This window comes from Dermacentor silvarum, chromosome 8 (genome assembly GCF_013339745.2).
Source record: "Dermacentor silvarum isolate Dsil-2018 chromosome 8, BIME_Dsil_1.4, whole genome shotgun sequence".
NCBI lineage: Eukaryota > Metazoa > Arthropoda > Arachnida > Ixodida > Ixodidae > Dermacentor > Dermacentor silvarum.
The window spans coordinates 142106570-142124861 of NC_051161.1; the positions used below are offsets into that span (position 1 = coordinate 142106570).

The window sequence follows — 18292 nt, forward strand, 5'->3', positions numbered from 1 at the left end:
AAACATAACAGAGACGTTGCAAGTGAAATGAAAATAAATTGCACAAGTTACCCACTTTTATACATCTAAGCAAAAGCAATCTGGCATTCAAATTAGCACTAAACATTTCTTTTTTTGTTATACATTTTACTATTTTATTTATAAAACGCTGTAAGCAACCTAAACTTTAGACAGTTAGGAAACAAGCTTACATAGATGATGACATGACAGAAAAAGGCTCTAAGATTCATTTATAACTCATATGGTCGCAGCTCTATAAGTGAATTAATAAAAAAGGATATTTTCCCACCAGTTACTGATAGAAACAGGGCTTGTAGACTCAAGTTACTTTATCAATTGGTAAATGGTTATTACAGAATTAACACATCACATATACTGACTCCATCTACAGGATACGCAACTAGAAACCGACATTCGCAAGCAATTATGCCTTTAAAACAAAGAGTCAATTCTTTCAAATATTCTTTTTTTCCTCGTACAATAAACGATTGGAATAACCTCTCCAACGAAGCTGTAACCCAAAAATCTTTGGTGTCCTTTGAAGAGCGTTTATTTTAAATGTGCCGTGTCCTTCTAATACTGACTTGTTATTGTCTGTTCTTTTTTTTTGCCCAGATGTATGTATCCTACATATGTACCACTCTGCTATGGTCTAACTAGACGGCAGTATTCATAAATAAATAAATAAATAAATAAATGATTTTGGGTTAGTGGGAAACAAGTTCCAATGGATGTGGCAGTGAAAATGTCAGTAAATTTTCTAATGGTTTCATTCTTGGTGTCTGCTGCATCTTTTGTTGTTTTTTTCAAACATCCACATGTCTTCCTGCTTTAAGGTGACTTTGTACGAGTGCCTGGAGAATGGAAGCATCAAGCTGCTGCAGTCATACTGCGATCCTGATGTATCCTTTGCCACTGTGTTCCGCCACGAAGCGCATAGGTTTGGTCCTTTCTGCTGCAACCCACTGAGCAGGTGCGACTATGTCCATTGACAGCTTGCAAAAGAAGAAAACAGCACATACCACACATTGGGAACAGTAGCGAACTGGGGTAATAGGTATTGGCTAACTTGTAGGGCGTGTGCCCTGCTTTCATTTTATTAATGTTTTAATTACAAATACAGTAAAAGCTCGATGATACGAATCTTATGGGGTCACGAAAAATATTCGTATTAGCCGAAATACGTATCATCGAAACACAATTAAAACTACTGTCGAATCTTGATAATCATGATTCGAACTCGAAGGGGCCCGAAAATTTGTTTGAATTAAAAGGACGTATTTTTGAACTATTCGTGCACCATAGCACGATGCACGAACGGTGCGAGTCGTGAAATATCGCGGCGCGCAAGCGCATAAAAAGCGCGGGCCACGAAACTGCCCACGCCGGCTAATGGTCGCTTCCCAATAACGACAGAAAACGAAGCTTCAGGGAGCGAGCGGGCGGCGCCGGCACACGGGTGCGCGCGGAGGCCGTCGAAGGTGAGGGAGGAGGGCGGCAGGGAAGCGGATTTAGCCGCGTCAACTCCGCCGCTTCGGTGGCTCCCCTCGCCCTCCCTCTCAACACACTCGTAGCTCTCTCACCTTCGACTCCGTGCGCACATCTCCGTGCGCCCCCGCCGCCGTGCCGGCGCCAGCTTATTTTAGCCGCCCCTTGAAGTTTCGTTTTCTGCCGTTATCGGGAAGCGAGCGTTTGCGGGCGTGGCAGTTTCGTTGGCCCGACTGGACTGTGCCTCCGTCGCTGCTTCCCTCTGCGCTGCTGCCGCAGCGTGCAAGGTCACATGTGACTAGAAACTAGAGGAGAAGGGTTCACTGCCATTTTATCCGCGTGGCTGAGACGTGGGCACTAGTGTGTGCTAGAATACGGTTGTCTGGAACACTCTAGTCGGCACATACACGCTTGTGCCGATGCGATGCACAAACGGCGACCTTGTAATTTGAGAGAGAAGGAAATTTTCACCGCGGGTTCCTTCCCCCCTGTGATGAGCAGGTTCTTTTGTGTTAATGTTTCTGGCGGTTCTCTGAGGCGGAGCCTCCCAGAACCCAATCGAGGACAAAGCCGTTTGTCGAGAAACACACACACAAACTTTTAATGTAACTAGAACGAGAAAAAAAGACCCATAAAATAAACACTCAAAAAGAACTCGTAATACAACATACATGTGGCTAGAACGCTTACTGATGTCGGGCAAGTTCGGGCAGGCTGCGGGTGTGCGTATGCACTACAGTCTCGACGCGGCAAAGCGGAGACGAGACGACGAGAGAAGCGTTGTTGATCTCACCAAAAGACGTTGTGTCGGAACGTCGTACAGGCTGCCAGAGCGTGGCAGCTCTGGCTCGGAGGGAGAAGACAGGCGGCTCGGCAGCACGGGTTGGCGGCGGCGGCGTCCTGGCCGGGCAGCTGGTCGTAGAGCTCGGGCCCGTAGCCCGACAGCTCTCGTTCTGCCCACGGGCGCAGACGCTCACCGGCCTCGGGCAGCAGCAGTTGACAATCGGGCAGGGTGGCGATGCCCGGGAAGGCAGGCGGCTTGGCAGCAGGGGTTGACGGCGGCGGCGTCCTGGCCGGGCAGCTGGTCGTGGAGCTCGGGCCCGTAGCCCGACAGCTCTCGTCCTGCCCACGGGCACAGTCGCTTGCCGGCCTCGGGCAGCTGTTTACGATCAGGAAGAGTGGCGACTCCCAGGAACGGGTTGACAGGAGGCCCCGGCCGGGTGAAGTCCTGGTGGCTCGGGTCCGGAACCCGACGGCCGTCTTCAGCTCCCGATCCGGTGGCCGACCTTGTCCTGGTGTCGCTTCTGGAACTCCTCCCCCTACTGCCAGCGCGGCTCCTTTTTCTGCTGCTCTGGTCGATTCGTCGATTTCTGATTGGCTGCTCGAGGCTCCGTGTTCTTTTGTGATTGGATTGGCTTTTTTCTTTTGATTTCTTTTCTTGTGCCGCGTGTTCACGTGCCGGACGGTCTTCGGCGTCGTCGTTTCCGGCGCGGCGCGGTAGAGCGGCGCACGCTCTCCTTGTCGTCTGCTTCTTGTTTGAATGCACCGCACCTTGTCGCGCACCACAAATATCACCATCGCGCATCACCGCACCGTGTCGCGCACCATAAAAGTCACCGCATTGTGTCGCGCACTACTCATCACACCCCCCCGTTCCTTCGCGCGCGGCATCGAGGGGTCTCTCCTGAGCTTTTGCTCTATGGCGGTGTCAGAGCAATGCCGGTCGGAGGCGCCGCCGCGTGATTTGGCGCGCTGCTAAGAGCATTGTCGGTGCGCGGTATGTTCGAAATAAGCGTGTTCGAATTCGCTTGCTTCGCGTTGACGTTGAACGAAAGCACGTTTTCATGATAGTCTCGCTGTGCAACAATTGCGCTCAGTGTTGACGTTGCGAGGCCTAGCTCCTTAGCCAACTCCGTCCGCTTCCTCTTGGGATCCTCATCAACCTTTCGAAGAATGTCTAATTTCTCTTTAAAGGAGAGAAATGTCCGCTTACGAGGCATAGCTCGCTGCGACTAGGCAAAATGGCGCAAACACGAAGAACGCGGCCCGAAGCGCAGCAGCCACTCCATCTGACGGCTCGCAGAAAAGGAGGAAAAGTACAAAAGCACCAAAAGTGCCACCGCCTCAAACTCTTCGTGCCCAGTCGTGGAGTCCGCTCTGTCCGGCGCCGCGCCTCCGCACCAAAAGAGAAGGAGAGAAAGCGCGTGACTGCGCGCTGTTCTCTTTCGCGGCCGTCGGTGGGGCGGCGTTTATTCGTATCAACCGACGCAGGCTGAAAATCTATTCGTAACAACCGTTCTCTAGCACGTTGCAAAGTAATGGGGCTCGGCCGGGACCACAGAAAAATTCGTATCATCCGGAAATTCGTATTAGCCGTGATCGTATCATCGAGCTTTTAGTGTACCTCTCAGGCGCCTTACATTGGAGAATTTTGTGAGAGAGGGTGGTACAGTAGAACCTGATTTATACAATCCCGTTTCGTACGATTTCCCGGCGCCAACGTTCCCGGTCTAGAACATGAAAAATGACCCGATATAGTTATGCTTCTTTTTTGCGGGTCCTAGAAAACACGAACCCCGCGGCGGGGTTCGGAGTTTGTGTTGCGGGGCTCGATCGCCGACATCTCTGAGGGGCTCATATTCTTGGTGCCACTTGCCTCCGAAGCGAAAGATTTTTCGGAGAGGGTCGAAGCGCCGCACGAGGGATCGAGCAATTGCTCGTAGCGTGAAATGTGCCTGGGTTGTGTACCGTCAACAAATCACCTGAGAAGAGGCCCATTATGGGAGCACACGCCATAGTTTTGAGCGACAGCCTGTGACTGGAGGCTTCACCGGGGATGGAACCGACCCCAGGTAGACCAATCAGCTTTCCGGGAAAGGGAATCACGGCGATGATTTAATGCTAATTTGAACGACAGTGTTATAAAAGGGAGATTACCGATCTATGAGGACTGAAGCGTGAGATTGGCAAGTAAAGACCAATGTGATCTCTACTGCTTGTCTGGCGATCTCCTTCAACGTGCCGGCAGGTGAAATGGAGAGAAATTGTAAGTGGTGGTTAGAAAGCGAATACATGATATACACACAAGTATGATAGGTTTTAAATGTAAAAGACAAAGACGTCTGATTATACAATGCCAGTTAAAGTGGCTCGAAATTGTTAGTCATCATTTACAGTGGAACCTCGCTGATACGATTGTGCATGATACGTTTTTCGGGATTGTATATTTTTTTTCCTTTTCCCGATAATACGATTTGGTTAGGTAATACGTTGCATGATGCGATTTTCGGACGATACGCTTTATTTTAGGGTTCCCGTGAAGATCGTATCAACGAGGTTCCACTGTATATATAAACATTGGGAAGGTGGTTCCAGTCAGTGAATGAACAAGGCAAAAAAAAAAGACTGAAAAAAAACATTTAGTGTGACATGACTCAGGACCGACCTCATAACCATGATCAATTCAATGAGGTTAGGTTTCTCTGGCTATGGTGTCTTTCTGGAACATTGTTATCCTGCAAATGTAGTGTCATCTCCAAATTAATAATGAATAAGTGTGTGAGCTGACACTTAGTGCATTATGTGCATGCTATGATGAAATTGATGGTCTGTTTCATTGTCTAGTTTGCAAGGATTGGTTCTGGATTTGTAACCATAATGTTGCAAGGCACTTTTCCTTTGAAGTCTCGAGGTGCTTTTTACCATCACATGTACCTTATGCTACGGTAGGCTTTGTTTTCTTTGGCTCCCTAATGTTGCCTGCACTGATGAACTTATCTGACAACACCATCTCATCATCAAAGAAAATTTCAAAGCAGCATCAAAGCTTGTGCCAATCATTTCTGCTTCCGGTTATCCCACCACCTTATGTTGTAATGGTAACTCTGGCGTTGCATTTGAAATATTGTGTTACTTTTAAGCAAAGTTTTATTGGCTCACTTGTGTTGGAGTTCAGTGTACGCAGAAAAATATCATCATCAGCATTGGCTCGAACGTCGTCGGCTTCTTCTGAAGCTGGCTAGTTGGTGCCCCTAGGGTTGCGCTCGTGCTCGTGCACGTGCCCGGCACGTGTTTGTCGCTGTTGTCTGCTTCCTCAGCTGGATGCATTGCTGCTCATCATTCCAGCATTGAATTTCACTTCTCTTCTGTCGTCGTAATGGGGAGGCCGCGTTTACGGGGGTATGAGCCATTGCTTAAGGGGGTTTGAGCCATTCATTGTCTTTGGTGACGGACAGATTTAATTTTGAAGCAGTTTAATTTCGAAGAATCGCCAGCGGCAATGGCGGGCGAATGCTGCTAACCACGCTGCCAAACAAACTCGAGACATCGAACACAAGCGACAACAGCGACGAGCAGAGAATCGTACAGCGCAATGGCAGGAAAAGTTGCACAAAAGGGAAGGAAAAGTACAGTAAAACCTCGATAATTCGAAGGTCGCCGGACCGCGAAAATTCTTCGAATTATGCGGATTTTCGAATTAACCGAAATGAATAAAAAAAAAGAAAACAAGCAAGAACTTGCCGCAAAAAGAAATCACCTTTATTTTCCATGTCCGAGAAAAATTAGTCAAAGTAATCACCGATGCGGGATTACTTCGCGCGCTGGTTCGCCGCCCCTAGTGCCATGCTCTCCAGCTGGCTCAAAAAACGTAGCATACAAATATCACCCGCACTGCACTCAACAAAGTTGCGGACGATGTTCACGGAATCGATAACTGCCGCGAAAGCGGGCGTGGTGGTGCTTGACTCCAAAAATTTGGACTTGCTGAATATTCCGGACTTCAAAAATGCACCATCAGGGTTCCCATTGAGTTCATGCATTTTCGCACCCAATTTTTCGGACGAATTGAGACCCCAAAGTTCGATTTTGCGGACTAAATCGCTCTTTCCTAGCCGCGCTACCCAATCTTGGAAGCCGCCATGTTGGATTTTGCACTGGCTTGAATTCCAGTGACTCGCTGTATAGCCTTCAAGATTAGAACGCGCGCTATCAAGAGAGAGCTCGCGCAATCCTCCAGTCTCGGAGGCCATGCCATCGTTGTAACCATTTATTGTGGGATTTTTTTTTTTTTTTATTGCGACAGCAATTATATGGACACTTCAAGCGGATTTTCGCCGTCGGCGTCGCCGCCCTGAGGATCTATACAAAGTCCAAGGGCGATAAAATCATCGCCGCGCGCCCGCCGTATGTGCGAGTGACAGCGCGCGGCGGACGCGCGCTTTCATGGAGAGCGAACGCACGGCGGAGGCGACTTCCACGGTCCACCCTCGTGTGAAAGGCCGTGAGGGTGGGGGGGGGGGGGGGGGGGGGGGCGACTTCTACTCTTCTAACAACTGCGTACTTAGCGCCGGAGCGGTTTCTCGCGCGCAGCGTATCTTGAAAGCGATCTCCAGACGGCTCTGACCTTTCGTATGGGCTGTGCTCTCGCCGCTCGCAGCGATAGACCGCACGAACCTTCGCTCGCTGTGGGCTGCGGCGGCCGCGCTCGCTCGTGCGCGCTGACACCACGCGTGTTATTTCGGTGAGTTTTTTATTGCGATAGCAATTATATGGACACTCAAAAGCAGATTTCTGCCGTCGGCGTCGCCGTCGCCGTCGCCGTGAGGTTCCGTATGACGTCATTTGGAGATGAAATCGTCGCCGCGCGCCGAACGCTGTATGTGCGAGTGAAAGGGCGCGAGGGGCGCGTCTTTCACGGGGAGTGAACGCACGGCGGAGAACAAACGCGCGTTCTGCGCCGTGCTCGCTTAAGGGCTGCAGAAGTAGGCGTCTCTTTTCTCCTTTACAATCACCATATATGTAGAGCAAACGCGCCTTCTTCGGACGCGCGAGAGGCCGTGGGGGAGGGGGAGGGAAGGGAGGCGACGTTTAGCTGCGGCACCAAGTGCCTATTTATATCAGAGGCTCCAGCAACAGTCACCAACGCCGCACGCATTTTGAGCTAACGCGGGCAAAACGCCGATGGCGTCGACAACAGTTCTGCGTGTTGTTGCTACCAAAGCCGCTCACCTTACTTCGTATGACATTGCTGTGTTGCTATCGCATTCATTGCTTCGCCCTTAGGGCGAAACTGTGACATTTTTTTGTTTTTTTTTCTCTCAAGTTTCGGTTGCTATTTTGAACGTGGCGTGTACACCGAGCAGGTGTTTTGGAGACCCATGTCTCAGTGATCGGCGCTACCTCCTGTACCTTCGCGAGAGCTAAGCGGTGCGAAGCTCGTTTCTTTTATCTCCATGGCGAACTCCGTTGGCGGAGATCGCCAACGCGGTGGCGTTCGTGTCGACTGTACACGGAGACGACGTCATTGCTGCGCAAATCCAAGCAAGTCGATCCTCTCCAAGCGTAGTATGAGGCAGGGCATTATTAAAGATTTTTTTTTAAGCCGCACTAATGACTTTTTTTTCGGCCGAACGAGTTTTCCGGACTATTTTTCAGTCCCCACGAGCTCGGAAAATCAGTTGGCGACTGTACGGAGCGCCCTAACCTAACCGCCGCACGTTGCTACTAGCCGGAAACTTCGAATTATCCGAATAGAGCCGCGCGGGCCATTCAAATTATCCGGTAGAATTTGCATTGAGAATGACGGGACCGCTCAGATTCTTCGAATTAACCAAAATTTCGAATTAACCGAGTTCGAATTATCGAGGTTTTACTGTAGTAGGAAAGGGAAGGAAAAGCTGTAGGGTCAGGTACACACACGACTAGCTTCACTTACCTCCATTTTCTTGATTAGGGGAAGGGCTGGTGCTTTTTTTTAGTTTTTTTTTTTAATTGGGGAGAAAACAAATAGGAAGTAGTGCATAAGCATGCTCTCTCATTTGATTTGATTCTTGTCTCCTTTTGCTTGAGTGTCAAACAAAGAAATTTGTACTACAGTTGAATTTCGATATAACAAACACTGATATAGCAAACTATTGGATACAAAGAAGTAAATATAAAATTTGCTTGTTGTGCTTCAGTTCAATGCCATAACGAAATCTAGAATGTGGGATCTGACATGGCGTCGGTTGTAGCGAAGCAAATATTGCTTGCATGTACCTCAAAATGCGTATACATTTGGTTAGCAAAAATGTCAAGTACAGTTTCCAAGATCAGATGCACAGGCTAGGCTCATACTTGTAGTATGGATTCATGTGTGGTCCCCTCCGTGTCTGAATCACTTCTTGGTGGCGTGCACGTTTTGGCCAGAGTCTTGGCTTGGTTGGACTGCATTTGGCAAGCAGGTGTGCCGATCTTACACGGTCGCTTACTCGCAATGATGTACAGCATGTGTATATAATTTCCTCTTATTGCAGTGCCTCGTATTGGCACGGCAAGTTGTCGACGGGGCAACGAAATCCGCTGGAGACCCTTTGCTCGCCTGTTGGAGGCACCCCCGTTTGCGTTTCTTTCGCAAAGACCTTATTGCGATCTTTTTTTTACCCCCCATAGCTGCGTGTATGCTTATAATGAATATAGAATACAACGAAGGCATTTTTGTGCCCGATGCGATTTTGTTACAGCGACGTTCGACTGTATTCCTTTATGCAAAAGGCCATTCTCCTTGACCTTCTGTGATATCTAAGTCTGAGGAGAACTTTTACACCTGTGCCTGGTCATACGACGACGTCACAGGGCATCCACTGCTTGCTGTTGCGGGTTCGCGAGGTGTTGTCCGCATCATCAGCCCAGCTGCCATGAAGTGCATCAAGGTTTGTTTGAAGAGTTGTAGTACTATTGAGACTCTACAGTACTAATTAACTGAGGATCAGATGGGGCAGGACACACAGTAAGCTGTGTTTTAGTTAACTTGTTGATTTGAATCGATATTAGGTGCAAAATTCAGTTGTACTTGACTGCTGAATTATCTTAATGAACGTAGACCTTCGTACCATACAACCTAGCAGGAAATGTTAAGTCTGGGTCACTTTCAGTGCTGTGGCACCATGGGAATGCCAAGATATGGAAGGATTGGCTTGTCTTGAATCTGGCTTGGTCTAAAACATAGTCATGGCTGTGTGCATTAAACTTTCTTGAAATAAACTTTTTATGTCTTGTTTCTCATGTATATACAGTATAGATCACTTATAATGTAACTGCTTATAGAGCTGGACTGGATATAATATGGACTTTTCAGACTCTCGTTGATTTTCCCATAGCATTCTGTATACGCATATTGCTTATATGGCAGTTGTGGGAGAAGAAATACCGGTTACAGTGCGGCTGCCTGGAAGTTCAACAGTTAACCGAGACAGCGACTGCTCCCCTCAAGCCGCAGATATCTTCCGACGTACCGTGTGCGCGCGCATCGAGCTTCGCGACGTCAGAGTGGCTACATGTCGTGACTGGCGCCGTCAGGCATGTTCCAACGTTGCTGGCGCGTAAATAGCTTCATTCCTATTTTTCGCCCGCCGCACTGAGCCACGCTGGGCACGCATCCCAGCATTCCTCACGCGGAGCGGCCAGAATGACGCAATGAGCGCGCGAAAGCGCATCCGCTGCCGCGGCTCATCCAAACATGAACACATCTGAACACATCATTAACATGCGCACAAGCAAACATGAACACATCTCACTCGATGACCACGGAAACTCGCCGTCAAAACGCTATAGTGAGGAAGGGCGGCAGCAGCAGTGAGCGAATTCACCTTCGTGCAGTGTCTCGCATCAATGCGAACTAAGCCGCAAAAACAACGCATGGCGGGCAGTGCCCCCGTCGCAGATGGCTTTCAAGATACAGCAGCCCCCCGGGGGGCGCGCGTGCGGAGCAGAGCACTCCCCCCTCCCCTGAGCTTTGCTCACATTGGATGACAGCGTGCTTCCTTCCCGCTTTCCTCCCTTGCGTGCTTGCGATTGAGCCGCGATCGCCGGCTCTCGTCCTCTCACTCTTTCACTCGCACATACAGCATTTGGCGCGCTGCGACAGCTACGGCAATGGCAGAAATGCGCCTGGAGGGTCCATGTAATTGTTATCGTAATAAAACCGTTGTTTTGATTATGGTGTGGTACCGCTTATAGTGCGAATATTCGTGACTCTAGCGACTTACGTTATAAGCGGTCTACACTGTATATGACTGCACATGCGTCTTGTGACTGATTTGGCACAATTATTAAAAAGTTATCTGAAATTTACCAGGCACTTTGCACAGTGCCAGACACACGAAAAAGTGCAACTTGCCAAGGTTTATTGTCCAGAGCAAAATGGAGCTGCGATTGAAGCAAGAACAGCTATGAAAGCAGTCTTCAAACAGTGCACAATGAGCATAGCTTGTCGGGCTAGTTGGCTCGTGGTCACAAAACTACTGTTTTTCTAGACACGAGGTGAAAGAAAACTATAAACTGAATGCTTTATTTAGGATGCTTCTTTTTTACACAGTGATAGTAGAAAAAAAAAAAAAAGCCATGAAAGGTTGTCCTGTCATTATTACCAAGCTATGGCGAGAAAGTCTATCTCTTTTTTTTCAGGGAGACATGCTAATGAGCTTGTGACACAATCCTGCTACAATGCTCAATTTTGTAAGCTTCTAGTATTTTCCTGTTAGCTAGTCTGCATGGGTGTGGAACGACCTATTGTCTTCCACGGTAGGGCTTGTATCGCACCAGAGGCAATGGAGGGCATGGTTGTGTCAGCAAGCCCCCCTGCGTGTCTCCCTGAAAAAGCAAACGGGTTTCTTGGCCCGGCATTATAAAAGGGGATTGGAAGGCATCATGTGATTTTTCTTTCAATCCTCAATTACAGTCGTACGTGATCGTAACGAAATGGGATTAAACAAACTAATGGATATCATGAGTGATCTTAATTTCTCTTGACATTTTCGTAGAAACTGATGCATTTAAAATGTAATTTTAACAAAACGATATTTTTGTGAAATGGATAAACAAACCTTGTTTTGGTTCGTAATGAATATTTACTGATTATTTCAGGCCAATGACGCCGAAATGTTCTTTTGGGCCAAAATCAGGCCGAAACTAGGCTTTTGCATCAGCTTCAGCTTACCCAGTAGTAACTCAGTGCAGCTCCCTCCTCCTTGCCAGCACATAGACAATAGTTCTCATGAATAAATTTTGGCTTCTCCTTAACGTTTGTTATAGCAAGTTCTAACTGTAAAAACGGAAGGCTGATCTACCTCTCATTTCCCAGTCGTCATTGTGTCTTGTGTGTTTTTCCCTGTGTCCTGAGTTCAGATGCTGCAGTTTTGTGACGTGCATTAATAAACGTAATTGCCATTAGTAGCACGTTAACGCTAAGCCCATGTGCATTAGTTAAAGGCCCACATAACTGCTAGAGCTTATAATGCAATACAACTGCAATGTGTAAGGATGCTGTGCTGTTATGTAACATTGGAGACATCTCTGCCACCACAGGTGCGATGTACATGCTGTTTCTTGCACACTGTATTGATAATGAAAAGGATATGCATTTACCTAAGGCCATGAACTCAACAACGCAATGTTATGCAAATACTGCCTGTGTTTGTGCTAATTTAAATGCAGCACTACATTGGCCACGGGAATGCCATCAACGAGCTCAAATTTCATCCCCACGATGTCAACCTTCTGTTGTCTGTCAGTAAAGGTGAGTGTCCTTTGTGACTTATGACTAGAGGCTGTGCATTTCGCAAGATGAATATTTAGAAACTGCTGCAATAAGACTTGACCTATAATTTTAGATCCATTGATGTGTGTACTTCATTAATTCGATGCATCTCATGTATGGCGTGAACATGGTGTGAATTTCACATGAATATTTTAGGAATCTTGAGAATGCACCCACTTCTAGTTCTCCCTTCAAGGAACCAGCTTTTCACAAAGCTGTTTTGACCTTGCAGGTGGCACAGTGTTCTCCAATTCACTTCTGCGGAGAATTGCAAAATGATTGCCGTGCATTGAATTTTCCTGAAAGAACCATTATTTGTGATAAAGGAGAAGGATCTTGCTGCACACGTACCATTTCTAACTTGCTTTTTATAAGAAAGGAATGTGTGCATAGTCTTGAACAAATATAGAAGACTTTTGCTTTTGTCGAAGCAACACTGTTGCTGTGAAGCTGTTGTGTCCTTTGAAGTCTTTTTTTTTTGTGGGACACATGGAAACATAGTATTTTACATGAGTCAACACCACTATCATAGCACCATTTTTGAAGTTGAGTATTTCATGTGCAGCAACAACAAGAAAAGCCTCCGTTTAGGTAATTTTGGTTTCGCAAGCTCGATACGCCATGTGGTGTCATTGTGTAGGATCGAGTGCTGAACAACGGACACGCTCAAGCCACCTTCAGGCCTTTTTTGACTGTCATAGCTTGGACGTCATAAACTGTCATAGCTGACTGTCATAGCTTGGACGTGTTGATCTTGGTCACTAAATTTGCAGCAAGTAAACGCTTGAGGAGCTCAGATTGTCTCCATGCAAGGGGTTTATTTATTTATTTGTTGTATCATCAGTGTATACATATGCTAAGAGGGGTGGGGCGTACATGGCAAAATAAAACAAGAATAAAAGCACAATACCATATAGATCATGCATTTCAGGTAAAAATATTTGAGAAATATGCAATGATAGAGGAGCTATAGCACGTTTTTAAAAGAAATAGGGTCAGGTATAGTATTTGCTATGGCAGTAGACAATTTATCCCAGCCCCTTCTGGTTCTGGGAACAAACGATTGTGAGCCTGCGATGGTTTTAAATAGGGTACGTTGACCTTGTGGGCAAGGTCAAGCTTGCGGAAGCGAAATAGAGCTGGAAGTATAAAAAAAAAACTTAATGAAGAGATGGTTTATGGAAAGACACCTCATGACAAAGACAGATGTCTAGCTGCGGTACTACAACCTTTTTGCCATTCCTTCCAGACCACACTTTGCGACTGTGGAATGTCAAGACAGACCAGTGCATTGCTGTGTTCGGCGGAGTCGAGGGACACCGGGACGAAGTTCTCAGCGCGGTGTGTAAATCTTTTTTTTTTTTTTTTAGTCTTTGAGCTTGCCTTTTGAGTTTCTTGAGCTGCCAAACCATGCTTTAAGTTCCTAAGGTCGGTACTGTTTTGGAATCACATTCTTACAGGAATCTTGTCAATGCTGGTTTATATGATTGTTGTTCACTGCACTGTTCATCACCCTGCAACATGCTTCCCATTTCAATGAAATATAAACAATGTGTCTCTTTAGTTCTCTTAGGAGATTTGGAAAACCAACAGATGAAATTAGGGAGGTAGCGAGTTCACTAATAGTTTTCGACGCACAGAATGAACCTACACACTTCAAACATCAGTAGCGCACCCAGGATCTCTGCCGGGGGGGGGGGTTGACAGTTTGCCAATACCATCTTTACAGCACTAATTTCGATTTCTTCACGGGAAATTGTCAAAAAAAGGGCTTTTTGCGAGTGTGCAGACGATTGCGCACCTTACATCTTAGTTGCAGTACTCAAATGCGTAAGGAAAGAAAAGGGGTTAAACAAAAGGGGGGGGGGGTTAAGTCAGCCTCGGGGGGGGGGTTACAACCCCCGAATCCCCCCCCGTCGGTGCGCCACTGTCAAACATTCTGTACACTTTATCCATAACATGGACCCATTCTCTGCAAATATAGAACTGCTACCGCCTTTGGTTTTCCCAAAGCTGGGTGCAAGCCGGGCACAAACTGGGTGCAAGTATTTCATATAATGCATATAAACAGGCAAAAAGTAAGGTTTAGCGATTGCCACTTACCCACAGACTTCGCAATTTGCCTACACACACTTCCTAACGATCCCCCAATTTCTTCTAAATATGAACTACATGAATTATTTATATCTCCTAGGACACTGTGAAAATACACCTAATAACGTTTTCGAGTGCTTGAAATTGCAGTAACAGCTTAGCTGTAAAAGTTTTGCATCAGCGTCACAATCCGCATTTTCAGATTTCGTTAGCCAGACTAAGATGGTCCATAGGCATAGAGGGTGTGCAAAGAAGGCATGTTTTGGACACGCATGCTTGCAGGACTTTGACCTGTTGGGCCAGAAAATCATGTCCTGTGGCATGGACCATTCCCTGAAGCTCTGGAAGCTGGACACGGAACAGTTCCACAAGGCCATCCGGGAATCTCACGTCTACTGCCCCTCCAAGTCACAGAGGTTGCATCTTTTTCCCCCATTTCGGCTTTCCTATTAATTTGTCTACATTGCATAATCCTTGCCATCTTCTTCATTCTTTGTTTACAGTTGTGTCATTCCTTGCCTGTGTTGCATCAGACTGTCTAAACTGTGATGTGCATATGCATTTCAGCAGCAGAAAAAAAAAAACTATTTGACTCTACAATTTAGTTTCTAGTGGTTGAGACTTGCACGGAGACAGAATCGCGCCCTCTGTTTCGTATATTACTGCATTTCACATGGACTTGCTACTGTGGCTCAGTGCCTATGGCATCCTGCTTCCATGCAAACACGGGTTCGATTTACAGCAATGTCAGCGCATTCCAACGCAAGCGAGATTCAAAAGTGTCTGTGTGCTGCCATTTGGGTATGCGTTTGAGATTCCCAGGTGGTCGAAATCAATCCCGCACCTTCCACACTGGCATCCCTCATGGCTGAATGTGCAGCGTGGGAACCATTGTGCAACATAAATTGATTGAATTTTATATTGGTGCATGGCTAGGTTGTTTCTCTAGAAAATTAAATGTTTTCGACATCTTTGAGCCTCGAAATTAGCAAAAGAATATTTAGAAGTCAATGTAAATGCAGCTGAAGCCCATGGGCCCTCGTAATCCAACAAGAAATATCTACAGTAGAGTCTCAGTGATCACGCCTGATATGAATTTCGAGATGATAGGAATTTTCAAAAGCCCTGGCGCAAGTTCATTAGCTTATAATGTGCTAAATTTCGGATGTTGCGAACCACTTTTCACACCGTGGCGGATGATATAAACCATCGCGCCACCGAGCTATTCCCTGCAGAGCTGGCATGAGGCCCCAGCGCTCCAGTAGCTCCAGACACTGGCTTTTGTCAGGCCATGTCTGCAACCATGTCACTCTGCCTTAACTCCACCCCTGTGTGTCCCCCCCCCTCCCCCTTAAAGAAAAAGCTTTTTTTTTGTGCAATATCTGCAACTTGTCAGCCATTTTCAAACACCTTGCAACTTTATCAGGAGCTGGCCATCACGTGTGACCCAGTCTTGCCGCATCAGCAAGATCAGCAGCATTCGCTTCCATTGGTAGCCTTATCTCTGTACAGTTAAACCTGCTTATAACGAACCTTCATATAACGAATTCCTGGATATAACGAAGTTTTTCTATTCCCCGCCGTTACTCCATAGAAGCACATGTATTTGAGACCTCTACGTAACGAAGTGGCAGCAGGAGACCCCCTCGATATAACGAATTTCCCCTCCGACAACCTAGAGATTTCGCCCCAAATTTTGACATTTTTGCACGAGCAGCAACCGGAAGCACCTTCTCCGCCGCGACGGAATGCGAAGTGAGCGCATGTGTGCGTGCGTGCGTGTGCGTGCATGTGCGATGCGGGCCTGCATTCCTCGACCCGGCGATCTTGCCGCCGCGGGCGTGACCTTTCCCCCTCCCATCATTCAAACCTGATCCTGCCGCTTGCTGCAGCTGGCCTAGCCCGGCAAGCCGGCACTCTCTCCTTTTCCAGTTGATGTTGCCGACGCGCTGGTACACGCTGTGACACATCACACTCGATGAGCGCGGACACGCGCTGTCAAACGCTGGCAGCATGTGGAAGCGCCGCTGGAGAAGCGAGCGAAGTGACCTTCATGCTGTTGTCTATCGCTTCAATGCAAACTGAGCCCCGAGAACACACAATACGCACAAAGCTACGAGGCGCCGACGCACCTACACTGCTATAGACTCTGCCCCAACGCAGATCGCTTTCAAGATACGGCCCGTGCGACCGCGCGCCGCCGCGCAGTACGCAGTTGATGCCATAGTACAGTACAACGCCGCCCCACTATCCCTCCCCCGTCGCTCCCTCGCCGGTGCCTCGAGCGCAACGGAACAAGGCGCGCTCTTGCGCGCGCGAGATTTAGACACGGTTGTCGGCTGCCCTCGCACGTTTTCACTCGCACATACAGCATACGGCGCGCGGCGACTGCGTTATCGTCCTTGGACCTTATACAGAATATCTATGAGCCAAAACCAATTTTAGGGCCACAACGCGTCATAGGCATCATCTTTATATAGCAAATACGGATCTCAGTTAAGGGCCATACTTTTGCTGGCGGAAACCGAAAATACGTCATAGTTGTCGCCCCCGGCACTTTGGGCAGCCAATGCCATCGTCAAGCTACCAAGCTAAGCGACATGAAAAGTCAAAATGGCCGCTCGGGCCGGCGCGGTGGCAGTTCGCAACGTATGATGCGGGAACGGTCCCACAGTTGCGACGCAACAGCGGGGTTACCATTGCATTGGGTTCTATGGGAGCTGTGCCGGGACCGGCTGAAAACGACGTAACAGCCGGGAAAACCCAGCCCCTGGGAACATAACAGCGGGGTTCCACTGCAACACTATACTACGCTACGACGGCATCATGACGCTCGCTCTTCGTTTCCGATGCCTCGCGCTTGTGCGAAACGACGCGCGTCCACGCATCCGGTACCTGGTGTGACATTCCAGGGATGAGTGCCTTGACGAAAACGGAAAACGGCTACGCATTACAATTAAGGGCGCGTTAGAATCGAGTAAACACGGTAAGCGTTTCATTTTCGAATTTTTGTGCCGAATCTGCATAAAACGAAATCCTCTTTATAACGAAGTTTTTCGGGAATTTGTCAATTTCGTTATATCCAGGTTTAACTGTATTACACGCCTTCCGTTGGCAATTTTAAACGCCCGATGGCAATTGGCGCCCGATGGCAATTTTAAACTTCAGTACCTTTGCACCCGTCAGATTGCACGATACGAAGTAGATTCACCGCTGCAAAGAAGCGTAAACGGGTTTCCTTATCTTGCACAAATCACAACCTTATCTCCCTTAAGACAGCAGCTAGGATGCAGCAATGGAAGAAACTCGAGATAACCAGGCAGATCTTGAAATGGCAGCCTCGAAACATGCCAAGTGCGCAGCTTGCTTGTGCCGAAATGTGCGCCAAGCAAGCGCACCAGCAATTCAAATTCGTGTCAGCTATAGGAGTGCTCCCTGCGCTTCACGTGACTGCAGGAACGAATTGCAACACTAGTTTTCCCTTTTTGCGCTCACTTTTGTTGCTTTTATTTATGCATGAAAAAATACAGCGATCTCTGACCTCATGTTTAGGTGATACTGTTGTATTTAAGAGCTCACAAGAATAACAACACGGACATGACATATGCCAAGGAACATCATGCTTAATGTCCTTTCGTGGCCTCGCTCCTTGCAGGCACTTCCTCACTATTCAATAGAACCCCATTGTTACGTTCCCGGGTGCTGCGTTTTTCTGGCTGTTACGTCGTTTTCGGCCAGTAAATGCACTTTAGCTCCCATAGGACCCAATGCATTGGTAACCCCGCTGTTGCATCGCAACTGTGGGACCGTTTCCGCATCATGCGTTGCGAAATGCCACCTCGCGCTGCCCAAGTGGCGATGTTGACTTTTCATGTCGCTTGGCTTGGTGGCTTGACGATGGGATTGGCTGCCCAAAGTGCCGGGGCGACACCTATGACATATTTTCAGTTTCCGCCAGCAAAAGCATGGCCTTTGAGATGTGCATTTGCTATCAAAAGATTGAGGCTATGACGTGTTGGGGCCCTAAAATTGGTTTAGGCGCATAGGTGTTTGTATGCTGCATGTATGCTGTATGCTGGAGCCGACGGTAAAGAGCAGGTGCCATCTGCGCTGTTTCATCGTCAGGTTCGGAGG

General features: G+C 47.8%; 1 protein-coding gene across 4 annotated transcripts in view; it reads left to right on the plus strand.

The window, feature by feature from the left end:
- LOC119461739 (polycomb protein eed) overlaps positions 1-18292 on the plus strand; it is a 208630-nt gene that overhangs the window by 11880 nt on the left and 178458 nt on the right. For all 4 annotated transcript variants that reach the window (XM_049672080.1, XM_037723113.2, XM_049672079.1 and 1 more), the window contains exons 4-8: positions 837-902; positions 9054-9179; positions 11962-12043; positions 13314-13405; positions 14441-14574. In XM_049672080.1, the coding sequence (XP_049528037.1) occupies positions 837-902; positions 9054-9179; positions 11962-12043; positions 13314-13405; positions 14441-14574 (500 nt within the window). The remainder of the gene's footprint in view (positions 1-836; positions 903-9053; positions 9180-11961; positions 12044-13313; positions 13406-14440; positions 14575-18292) is intronic.